Source organism: Hyla sarda, chromosome 4 (genome assembly GCF_029499605.1).
Source record: "Hyla sarda isolate aHylSar1 chromosome 4, aHylSar1.hap1, whole genome shotgun sequence".
Lineage (NCBI taxonomy): Eukaryota > Metazoa > Chordata > Amphibia > Anura > Hylidae > Hyla > Hyla sarda.
In genome coordinates, this window is record NC_079192.1 from 153,954,862 (window position 1) to 153,967,673 (window position 12,812).

General features: G+C 39.1%; 1 protein-coding gene across 2 annotated transcripts in view; it reads right to left on the bottom strand.

Annotated features, from left to right (window-relative positions):
* Positions 1–12,812, bottom strand: part of MYO1E (myosin IE) — a 160,477-nt gene that overhangs the window by 58,207 nt on the left and 89,458 nt on the right. For both annotated transcript variants that reach the window (XM_056572455.1, XM_056572454.1), the window contains exons 7-11: positions 12,110–12,241; positions 9,294–9,428; positions 7,687–7,819; positions 1,779–1,975; positions 39–119 (exon numbers count right to left, since the gene is read on the bottom strand). In XM_056572455.1, coding sequence (XP_056428430.1) covers positions 39–119; positions 1,779–1,975; positions 7,687–7,819; positions 9,294–9,428; positions 12,110–12,241 — 678 coding nt within the window. The remainder of the gene's footprint in view (positions 1–38; positions 120–1,778; positions 1,976–7,686; positions 7,820–9,293; positions 9,429–12,109; positions 12,242–12,812) is intronic.

A 12,812-nucleotide genomic window follows, 5' to 3' on the forward strand; every position in this document is an offset into this window, starting at 1 on the left:
ACGAACAAGTGTGCAACTGTAACAGACATTTAACTAACCTGGAAGATCTCAAAGCCATAAATATCAAGAACACCAATATTGTATTCTTCGTGATCTTTCTGCATAGCTTTATTTATTGACTGAAAAATAAAGAGCACTATTAGCAGTTTTTATGCATAATACTGTGTAAAAGTCCCTCCTAATCACAATTTTAACTGGAAATAAACAAAGTTTACCATTAAGCATTGAGAAGACCATCCTAAATTGTCAGTCTTTTTAAAGAAAATGGCCACTATGTCAAATGGGGTTGGATTGTGACAGTATTGGTGAGTGTCTTGTATGGACTACCATTTTCCCTACAAATTTCATGTACTTTTTTTTTCATCTCCAGTTTGTCCGATTTTATGATACATACATATTTCTTTTTCCAATAAGTAGCTTGTACTAAACAGCATATTTGATGGGGTATGAATTAAGCGAATAGGTGTCTAACTTTTGCACACTACAAATTTACAGTTAAACAAGTAGCCAGAGTTAAAAGTAAGATTAGATATGCATGTACTTTTTTTTTTAAAGGGATACTCCGGAGGAAAACTGTTTTTCATATCAACTGGCTCCAGAAAGTTACACAGATTTGTAAATTACATCTATTAATAAAATCTTAATCCTTCCAGAACTACAGAGGAAGTTGAGTTGTTCTTTTCTGTCTGACCACAGTGATCTTTGCTGACACCTTTGTCTGTGTCAGGTACTGTCCAGAGTAGAAGCAAATCCCCATAGCAAACCTCTCCTGCTCTGAACAGTTTTAACATGGACAGAGGTGTCAGCAGAGAGCACTGTGGTCAGAGTGAAAAGAACTTTACAACTTCCTGTGGAGCATACATCTGCTGATAAGTATTGGAAGGATTAAGATTTTTTTTTTTTTTTTTTTATAGAAGTAATTTACAAATCTGTTTAACTTTCTGGCACCAGTTGATTTGAAAAAAATAAAAAAAATAAAAATCTATAATAATAATAATAACAATAATGTTTTCCACCAGAGTACCCTTTAAAGCGTACCTGTCAGAGCCAACAAAAACTATTTTTTTTATATATCACTCAGTACCTAATCCTGATCATGTACATCTAATTATTTTTTTATTACACTTTTAATTTAGCTCACTAGTCTGAATTCCTCTCAAAGGGAGGGGGCATGGCCTCACTGTGCAGGTCTCCGCCCCCTCCCTCAGTACACTGTCTGCTCACATCTCCCCTAGCATTAGCAAAACTATAACTCCCAGCTTGTCCTCACTCACAGTAGCGGGACACAAGCTTACAGTGGGAGGATTATTCCTCCAGCTGTGAGCCCTGCGCTCACAGCTGTCAATCAAGGAAGTGTGTCCATGACATAGGTGATGATGCATGGACACAGCAGGACTAGTATGTGTCCAAGCAGGCAGGGGGCAGTTGTTTGACTAGAATATTTTCAGTATTTCATACTGAAAAAGCCAATGAAAGCAATAGCAAAACCTATTGGTTTTGCATGCTTTACAGCATATCAAAAGTTTTTGTATCTGACAGTGGCCATTTAAGAACAATTAGTCCCTCAATATACAGTGAGGATGGTGTATGATATTAGCCACACTGAGGCCAATGGTGTTTTCATTTAAGATTTTCATGAGACACCAAAGTGCATCCTAACTAGCTACAGATAAAGTAAAAATATGTTAAGGAAAAAGGCCATGGCACCGTCCGGTTAATATTAGTAGAATAAGGTTAGTACCATCCCTAAAGCATATTGATATAAAGGTCAGACTTACATCCACCAGATAATCAAATAGGCGAGCATGAAGAGCTTTGGCTAAAGCATCTCTGGTATAGCAGGCCTGCTCCACATTAAGTGTCACATTGATAGACTCGGACTTGCCGCCCCACTTGCTGTCCATCTGCCTGCTTGTCAACTTCTCCTTTAAACGGGTTTCATTTATTCCCAAAAGAAATGTAGGGAAGGCTAGAACTGCAAACATACAAGACAATTAATATATATATATTATAAGTACAACAAGTACAGCATATTCTATATCCATGTATTGATTTAATTTAAACAAATCACTTTTATAGAGGCTGCTCCATGAGGAAAGTTACATATGTACATGTTCTGTTCTAATAGGTAACATGGACTTCAGAGCACAGAGAGACTATAGTGGACCTAGCAATTATATGTATTGCATGTACGACTATTCATTTGGCCATAACACGGGAAATGTATGGCTGGCTAAAACTTATTCTGCCAATAATAACTTATGAGCATGGTTTTAGGAGCAGTACTAGACTTTTTTAGAAGGGGTTATCTTGATGATACAATTTAAGACCTGGCCATGAAAAAAAGATAACAGAGTTGATGCTTTTAAAGGGTATGTGTTGTCAGATTATGACTTATTGTAAATCAAGTTTTCATGAAAAACATTATTTTAAGAAACATTGGTGATGTTTCTTCCAATTTCTTATTTTACTATTTATTATACAGAATAATTCTGTGGTCACTAGGCCTTATACTAAGCTAACACTTCCTGTCCTGTACAGATTACTTTCCAGCAGTTTCCTCCTTATCATAACAGACAGCAGTAAAGTGAAAGGTAACACCAGTAGATTCAGGTCTATGGGAGGGGGAGTGATGGCAGTGGTTGTGCGTCAGGCCCCCTCCCATAGAAATCAATGAAGGGAGCATAGCATGACGTCACCACCACAGCTGCCCGAACCCAGCGTTCTAAACAAAAATGTTCATAACGCCGTGGTTGGGCCCTGCGATTGCGGCAGTCCCAGTGGCGGGATCGTCAGCAATCAGATATCTTATCCCCTATCCTTTGGATAGGGAATAACATGCCCAGGGGAGGAGTATCCCTTTAATGTAGGTACAGCTTGTTCTACAATCACTTATTAGATTTATGTTCAGGTTTATAACTATTGACACTGTCCATGCCATCAAGAAAAGACCGAGAAATATTTTTCAGTTCAATTTAAACACCTCACCTCACTAATCATTAAGTCTTATATTTACATCTATGCAGGTTCCTAAAAGTGGTTGGGAAAAAATTTAGCTGCTGAACACTTACCCATGTATATGGCCAACATATCACCCCCCATATTTTTCTGATCTATATCTCAAGAGTTAGTGAAATTGAACTGAAGTTCTAATCCAAAAAAAAAACATATTACTTGGAGCTCTGAAGACCCATATCAACAGGTATGAAAAGTGACCCAGGGTGTGTATTTTAAAATCCAGAGTGTTCCAATTTCTGTTGGAGATTTTGGATTTTATACAGCAAAAGCCATATGTGACAAGCAGATTTTTGCTGTGGTTTTGCTGTGGTCATGATTGGTTTAAGTAGCAAAGTTATGTTCCTAAAATTCCTATGTATGCTATACTCCGTGTACCTGTCCTCTAGGAAATTCCCCTAAAAAACTATTGCAGATTTTGCTTCCATTGAATTTCATCTTAATCTTTTTGTAGCTTAATTACCCAGACAAAATAATGGCATTGGAACAGCCTGTAACATGAGATTCTGGCATTACATTGTGGGGTATATGTATGAAGGCTTTTACACAGGTTTTTTTTTACTGTGTTTTGTCGCTATTTTCTTTATATGTTACTTTTTGTGACAAACCGTTGCGCCAAATGGTTTAGAACATTATCACTAATTTTATGGTGTTCATCATGATTTCAGTTGAAATCATGCATTGGTTAGGAATTCGTTAATTGCGACTTTTTGATTTGGAGCAACTTTTGGTGCAAATACCTTCATTAAGGCGCAAATCCACACCAAAAATAAAATGACAGAGAAAATAGCTACAACAATAGAATGTAGAACATTTAAACAGTGCCCAACCAGAAAGTGGAAAAAGGACCATGAACAATAAAAGAAGCAACCTGATCGGTTGCTAGGGGAAAATGCAACACTTATACAAAGGAAGAGGTCTGGATGAATATCTGTAAACCAACCAAAGTCCCAAGATCAGATTTAACTGCCTCACAGTCAGAAAGTTCTGCCTGGAATTCTGGGACAGGAGTCTGCTCCTTTTGTAGGGCTGCATTTGTGCCAAAATTACAAACTTGCATGCGACAATTCATAATTTTGAGGCAACTATGCTCCATTTGAAGCAAAAAACATACATAAAATCACACATTGCAACACCATTATTGATACATACACCCCCCCCCCCCCCATTATTCCCAGGAGGCTGGAAGCAATTGCTAAACATTTAAAAGTACTTTACTTCCTCCTTACTTTCTTTCTTCTCGATTAATAGCAGATTGTGGCCACATTGCTGCTTTATCTGCACACCATATTACTGCTAATGGTGCAATGTAACATGGACTTAGTGTGACGGAATGGCCCAGAAGGCTACATGCATCTAGGAACAGAGCCCATTTAAAGATATTAGCTTCAACGCACTTTTGTTGTATAGAAGTATTTGGCATATCAATTTCTCTTCATTAAATATAAATAGGCAATTCTGTTCTGTGGTATCTTTACTTGAAGAAATGCACAGGATATTTAGATATATCAATGAAATAACAGAAGGACAATTTCAAAGGGAGACCAAAGATCTGATTACTAATGACTCATTCATATTGACTATTATGTGCCATAAACATTTCAAATTCATTCAGATGATCTAACAACCAAACGTAATGTAATAAGTATAATACATAGTGAAATGTATAGAATGCTCTCCAATCAACAAACAAAAGCAGGAAGAAGATTCTAGCAGTACACATACTCTCTGTTAAGGGCCTTTTACAAGGAGCGATTATTGCCCCATGTATAAAACACGTAAATCAGCCAATGAATGTTAGTCGGCTACACGTTAGAATCATGTGGCCCAAAGATTATTGTTAGTCATTTGCATATCTACTGTGTAAACAAGAGGTTGTGTGCTGAAGATGATGTAAATTCAGGGCTGCATGAATGATCCAGTGATCAATCGGACAGCTCTGCCTATGTAATAACTGTTCTCTGTGCTCTCTCCTGTCTGGCCTTTTATATGGGAGTGCTACCAGACAGGAGAGAGCACAGAGGAGTGCTACCAGACAGGAGAGAGCACAGAGGAGTGCTACCAGACAGGAGAGAGCACAGAGGAGTGCTACCAGACAGGAGAGAGCACAGAGGAGTGCTACCAGACAGGAGAGAGCACAGAGGAGTGCTACCAGACAGGAGAGAGCACAGAGGAGTGCTACCAGACAGGAGAGAGCACAGAGGAGTGCTACCAGACAGGAGAGAGCACAGAGGAGTGCTACCAGACAGGAGAGAGCACAGAGGAGTGCTACCAGACAGGAGAGAGCACAGAGGAGTGCTACCAAACAGGAGAGAGCACAGAGGAGTGCTACCAGACAGGAGAGAGCACAGAGGAGTGCTATCAGACAGGAGAGAGCACAGAGGATTGCTATCAGACAGGAGAGAGCACAGAGGAGTGCTATCAGACAGGAGAGAGCACAGAGGAGTGCTATCAGACAAGAGAGAGCACAGAGGAGTGCTACCAGACAGGAGAGAGCACAGAGGAGTACTATCAGATAGGAGCACAGAGGAGTGCTAGCCCACCTTCACTTACTGGACTTTGTCTATGCCTGTGCTTCAGATTGGACAAAGCCATGATTTTATGAGCCATGATTTCTATAAAAAGGAAATAACATTTTCCTATGAAGTATATTAAAAAGGTAAATGTTTACCCCTCAGATGCCATGATCAATACCGATCACGGCATCTACAGGATCGTGGTCACTTAACAGGATGATCGGATCGCCCGCAATGCTGCCGCGGCGATCCAATCATCCTGCACGGCAGACGGAGGTCCCCTCACCTGGCTCCCTGTCTTCCCGGTGTCTTCTGCTCTGATCTGCCTTCCCGCAGACCAGAGCAGAAGATCACTGATAACCCTGATCAGTGTTATGTCCTATACATAGCACTGAACAGGATTAGCAATCGAGTGATTGCTTTAAATAGTCCCCTATGAGGACTATTAAAGTGTAAAAATAAAAGTAAAAAAAGTAAAAGTAAAAAAAATTTGAAAAACCCCCTCCCAATAAAAACGTAAAAAACTTAATTATCCGAACTATTAAAATAAAATGTAAATGATCCCGTACAGTGAACGGCGTGAAAAAAAAAAAAAGTCCAAAATAGCTGCTTTTTTATAACATTTTATTCCAAAAAAATTTATAAAAAATGTAATAAAACTTTTGTATAAGCAAATATGGTATTAATAAAAAGTACAGATCACGGCGCAAAAAATGAGCCCTCATACCACCGCTTATACGGAAAAATAAAAAAGTTATAGGTCTTCAAAATAGGGGGATTTTAAACGTACTAATTTGGTTAAAAAGTTTGCGATTTTTTTTAAGCGCAACAGTAATAGAAAAGTATATTATCATGGGTATCATTTTAATCGTATTGACCCAGAGAATAAAAAAACACATGTCCTTTTTACCATAAATTGTACGGCGTGAAAACAAAACCTTCCAAAATTTGCAAAATTGCGGTTTTCTTTTTAATTTCCCCACACAAATAGTATTTTTTTTGGTTGCGCCATACATTTTATGATAAAGTGAGTGATGGTATTACAACAGACAACTGGTCGTGCAAAAAACAAGCCCTCATACTAGTCTGTGGATGAAAATATAAAAGAGTTATGATTTTTTGAAGGGGAGGAGGAAAAAACAAAAACGTATAAATAAAATTGTCTGAGTCCTTAAGGTCCAAATGGGCTGAGTCCTTAAGGGGTTAAAGGGGTACTCTGCCCCTGGACATCTTATCCCCTATCCAAAGGATTTGGGATAAGATGTCTGATCGCAGGGGTCCTGCCGCTGGGGACCCCCGCGATCCTGGCTGTAGCACCCCAGACATCCGGTCCACGAAGCAACGTCATGGCCACTCCCACACCCCCTCGATGCAAGTCTAGACTTGCATTAAGGGGGCATGGGCATGATTTCATGAGCGGGGCATAGCCATGATGTCACGAGCCTCTGGCGCAGCACCGGATGTTCTAAACGAATGCCAGGTGCAGCAGGGAGATCATGGGACACCCACTATCAGATATCTTATACCCTATCCTTTGGACAGGGGATAAGATGTCTAGGGGCGGAGTACCCCTTAAATTCACAACCACCACCAAGTGAAAACTGAATATTGCTTAGATAAGGCTGTTTGCTACTTTATGCATACCCACAAAAGTCGCAAAGAAAAAAAAAAGTGCACTCTAAAGCTCTAAATAGGAGGAGTAGAGGCTGCCACTTCTAGTCATGCTACCTGCACCCTCTTCACTCCCAGTCAGGCCTAACTGACATACTAGGGTATTGGGTCTCCCCCTTCACCCAGGCTGTCACTCAAGCCTGACTCAGAGGGAGTATGACATGTATGGCATTGCATGAAGCATAGTCATACAGTGTCAGAATGTTGTTTACTACACCAATAAAGGGATTGTACTGCAAACATGTGTCACCTATCCGCATGATACATGATACATGTCTATTGCTAGGGGGTCCGACTGCTAAGATCCCTACTGATCACAGGAATGAGGCTGTTCCAAAGTCTCCTATTTGAATGAAACTGCAGTCACGCATGTGACTGTCTATAGAACTTCAGGAGGTAACAGAGAATGGCCCTTAGATTTGTTATAAATAGTGTTAGTCTCAATCCAACTTTTAACACATATTTTAAATACAAAAATACCTACACTCTTCACTCTCCACTGCTGCGTAGTTTCCCTTTTCTTTGAAGCTAATATTTCCCAGGTGGAGAATTCCAGCTACAATCTGAAGCACCATAGCTTGCTCTTCAGCAAAAATACCAATAACACTCATGGCATGCTGTAGGGAAATAAAGAAGAATTGTTATAGATTACAGCATTTCTAGTGTTAGATCCTGCATTTATAGTTTATTCATAGTACTAGATTTATTCCAACTTTGTCTACATTTATTCTCAGCTTGGATGCTATGGCTGTCAGTTGCTTTACCTGGTAAAACAAGGTTCAGGACACTCTGGGGGACATGTATCAAAAACTGTGCTGTGGAATATTGGTGTAGTTGCCCATGTTAACCAATCAGATTGCTTCTTTCATTTTTTTTTTTAAGAGACCTGTGAAAAATGAAAGAAGCAATCTGATAGGTTGCCATGGGCAACTGCATCAATCTTTCTCTACACAGGTTTTGATAAATCTCCCCCTCTGTGTGCACAGTAGTTATGGCCCTACAGATGGGATCCTCATTTTTCCAATATTAGTTGCTGTGATCAGTGACCGAACTCTACAGCAAGCGTTAAATTTCCCTTTAATTCCATCATAGAGAAGATGAAGCATTACTTAGTTCCCATAAATTACAAATGTCTCTATTATGTATGAATCTGTATAGGCCCCTCAAATATGACACACACTCTTCCTAAGTGCTCTCTACTCTGGTTATTAGAAGAGTATCATGAACAATGGAAACCCCAAGGCCACGTCTACATCATGTTTCTTAATTTTATTTAGGATGGGAGTCAGGGATGTTTGTGGTGCATGCACAATTTGTATCAATATGCTCCCACACACCTATTGAATGCCAAAAGACATGAAAAAAAGCTGAAAGCTCCTCCACACTTCCTTAAAGTGTTACATACATTTAATCAGACACAGACCTGTCCAAAGTTTAGATCAGTTGGGGTCTCAGTGCTGAGATTCCCTCCAATTGTTATATATAGTCTATGAAGCTCGACTCCTAAAATCAGGTGTGCTGGGCCAAGAAGTTGAGTACACTGAAACACGCTTCACCAAGTTAGGCTAAGTTCATACTACGGAATTTCTGCCTGCAGTTCCACTTTAAAATTGCAGGAAGAAATTGCAGGAAGAAATTCCACTTACTAAAATGTATAGTGTAGTGAATGGGTTTCCGTTCACACTTCAGAATTTGTGAAGCGGAATTTATCAATGGAAAATCCGCTTGGAAATTTCCGCCTGAAGAATGGCGTTGCTCATTCTTCAGGCAGAAATACTCGCGGAACACATTGAAGTCTATTGCAGTCTACTTGCAGAACACATTGGGGTCCTAGCGCAGACTGATTCAGGCCGCACTGGGAATCTCCAGGCAGAAATTTTCTGCCAGGAGATTCTGCAGTGTGAACCTAGCCTTATACTCCATGATCAGAGGGGGTCTTGACACTGAGACCCCAATTGATCTAAATTTTTTCACGTGACATGTCAAAAGTTTCTTTAAAAAAAAGTGTAAGGCTTTAAACTAGTTTTCATATATCTTCCCCAAATGGTTCCAAACACATATAAAGAAAGTACAAACATACTTAAATCTCACCATGGTTTCTTGAAAGTCCCTTTTGTCATTAATGTCATCCACTTTATAAGATCCAGACTGGCTAAGGTAGTAATAATAATCTAGGTTTGTAATCCCAAGGTCGTTTCTTTGTTCTTTAGAAGCTCCTTCAATTAACTGTGCAAGTGATAGAAAACACATTTGGATTATTCCTTCCAATACAAGCAGTCATACTCGGGCACTACTCAATGCAATATATGACCCTTTAAAGGGGTTATCAAGGAATCAAAAAACACAGCTAATATTTTCAAAAAACGCTCCAGTGTCCAGGTTGGGTGTAGTTTTGCAGCTCAGTTTCATTGAAGTGAATGGAGCCAAGTTGTATTACCACACCCAACCTGGGGACAGAGAGGTTTTTGAAAGAAATTAGCTCTGTCTTTCGATTCCTGGATAACCCCTTTAATCTACTGGTAGCACTGGAATCTAGGTGGGGCACTTACAAGCAAAATCCACAATAGAAGTAAAATATGAATCTGCATTAACCCACGTATATTCTTTATTGAGAATCCACATAGTACAAATGGCCAGAATGACCATACATATACATTTCAATATATCCATTATGTTTTTATAAAATATTAATACAGGTATTCTCCACATGTGGGCAAGACAGTTAGTTTAACAGGTAAGATTTATAGTGCATATTCTAGGACTTATGGTGGTCTGATCTCTGGGACCCCCACTAATTGTCAGAATAAAGGAAATGCAGCCAGCCATTTCAGTCTACACCGCCCATGGACACCAGGCTGTGCAGGGGGCGGACACAGCGCTACAGTGCGGCGTTTCTTTAAATTTTCAGAATCTGAGCTGGTTCCAGAGTTTGGACTGCAACAAAATTAACCCCTTAACGACGCAGGACGTATATTTATGTCCTGCGCCAGCTCCCAAGATATAACGCGGGGTCATGCGGTGACCCCGTGTCATATCGGGTCGGACCCGGCACCTAGCAATGGCTGGGACCCGTGGCTAATACCGGACATCACCGATCGTGGTGATGTTCGGTATTAAGCCTTTAGACGCGGCGATCAAAGTTGATCGTCGCATCTAAAGTGAAAGTAAAGCCTTCCCAGCAGCTCAGTCGGGCTGATCGCGACCACTGTGGTGAAGCCGCAGTGTCCTGATCAGCTGTACGGACACGAGGAGGGTCCCTACCTGTCTCCTCTTTTTCCGATCGCCGAATGACTGCTACGTGCCTGAGATCCAGGCAGGAGCAGTTGTGCGCTGAAAACACTGATCAATGCTATGCTATGGCATAGCATTGATCAGTGCTGGCAATCAGTGTAATGCATGTTATAGTCCCCTATGGGGGCTATAACATTGCAAAAAAAAAAAAATTATAATAATAATAAGATGATTTAACCCCTTCCCTGATAAAAGTTTGAATCACCACACTTCCTATTTTAAAAAAAAAATGTAAAAAAAAATATATATATATGAACATATGTGGTATCGCTGCGTGCGTAAATGTCCAAACTATAAAAATATATCATTAGTTAAACTGCCCGGTCAATGGCGTATATGTAAAATAAATTCCAAAGTCCAAAATTGTGTATTTTTGGTCACTTTTTATACCATAAAGAAAATAAATAAAAAGGGATCAAAGTGTCAGATCAAGACAAAAAAGGGTACTGATAAAAACTTGAGATCACAGCGCAATGAGCGCTTATACATCCCTGTATGTGGAAAAATAAAAATAAAGTTATAGGGGTCAGAAGAGGACATTTTTAAACATATTAATTTATTTATTTTTTTCAATTGTCACACAATGATTTTTTTTTTTTGCTGTAGATTTTTGGTGGCACAAAAAAAAAAGCCATCATATGAGTCTGTAGGTGAAAAATTGAAAGGGTTATGGTGTTTAAAAGGTGAGGAGGAAAAAACGAAAGTGCAAAAACGGAAAAACCCTGCATCCTTAAGGGGTTAAAGTTATAGAGTGATGACATTTCCTAAAGATATTATATCCTAAACATATGCTTGCACATATGCCTACACTTCACGAAATTGTGCAACCCATTTAAAGTGTTTGGGCCATCAGGATAAACTTTTCAAAACAAAGCCAGGTTGGCATTTCCCTAAAGGGTGCACCTTTAGAAACCCATGAAGTTTGTTACTGGACTTTACATTTTGTATTACAGTATATGGTGGCTCTCTTCTCTGGTTCATTTGGGGGGTCAAGAAAACTCTAGCAGTCACATAAAATCATAACAGCCAACCCAAAACTAGCCCTCATCATAGTGTTCTTCTGTTTCCCCCATGCTACCTCTAATTTGCATTTTAAAGGGACAGTCTATAACAAGTGTTCAATCTAGATTTTTATGCTGTTGTAATAACCACGTCAGAGTGGGACTGAGTAAACACATTTTTTAGGTTACTTTATATATAAACTCTCTTTGTTACTAAGAAGAGCGTAGCAGATTTTCCGATTGCTTCACAGACAGATCTAAAAGGCAATAAATAGACTTGTAATAAGCAGCTCTTGTTGATTCAGCAAGATGAAACATAATGAGTTTCACAATTTATTACACGATGCTATTGCCAAGTATTGGCCACTGAAGACAAGAGTGAAACAATAAGAACATCTGTTGACACGGGAGTATGTTTAGAAACATTTAATAACATTAATTTAACATTAGCGCCCAGACATTCCTACAGGCGAGTGTAAAATCATGCAGGTCAATAGGGCCTTGGATCAAATGTACTAATACTCAATGAATCTCTTATTACTGTTAATTCTTCATTTTGTAAGTACACATTGTTTAATAATCGTAATTCTAATTTTTTTTTGTTTGCTTAAATACCTGATAAAAAATATGAAAACTCCTTTCTCCTGGATTTCTCATCACAACTCGTGATTTTTCCAGTAAAAAGTTGGATATTTTTCCTCCATCTGGTTCTCCTCCAGGACTGAACTGGATTTCAAAGTACTTTCCCTTTTGGAAAAATATATATTTTGGACAATATTATGCACCTTAATATAATTACATTTACCCATTGACTTTAGCACACCAAAGAAAAGGTGGACATGTACGTCAAGACTGTAGTTTCACTAGTACCTGCTCGGCTGTATACTATAGACTCAGAAATTATTATTCCCACATAATAAAGTGCCACATTTTGTCATAAGTCTTTTGTAGCAATTCAGATCCCAAAGCAGAGCCCAAGAATCAAGACTATGGAGGCAGACCGCATGCCTTGCTGTTCTGTCCAATAAAAACAAACCAAATACTTGAAAGATCCATTTTAAATCAGTAGGTTTATTTTATACTGCATTTTTCTCCAATATATATAACTATTTTGTTTAAACTATTGCAAAGCACTGTAAGATACTTGAATGCCCTATTTTTCATATCAATGAACTTTACAAACCTGTCATCTGTCTTAGGCCCCTTTCACACTGCTGTTGCTCCCCGTTAAGAACGTCTGTTAAAGTCCCTTTTTTTGTGTGACTTTAACAGCAGTTCTCGTTACGTCCCGACTGCTCCAATTTACTATTACTGGGCA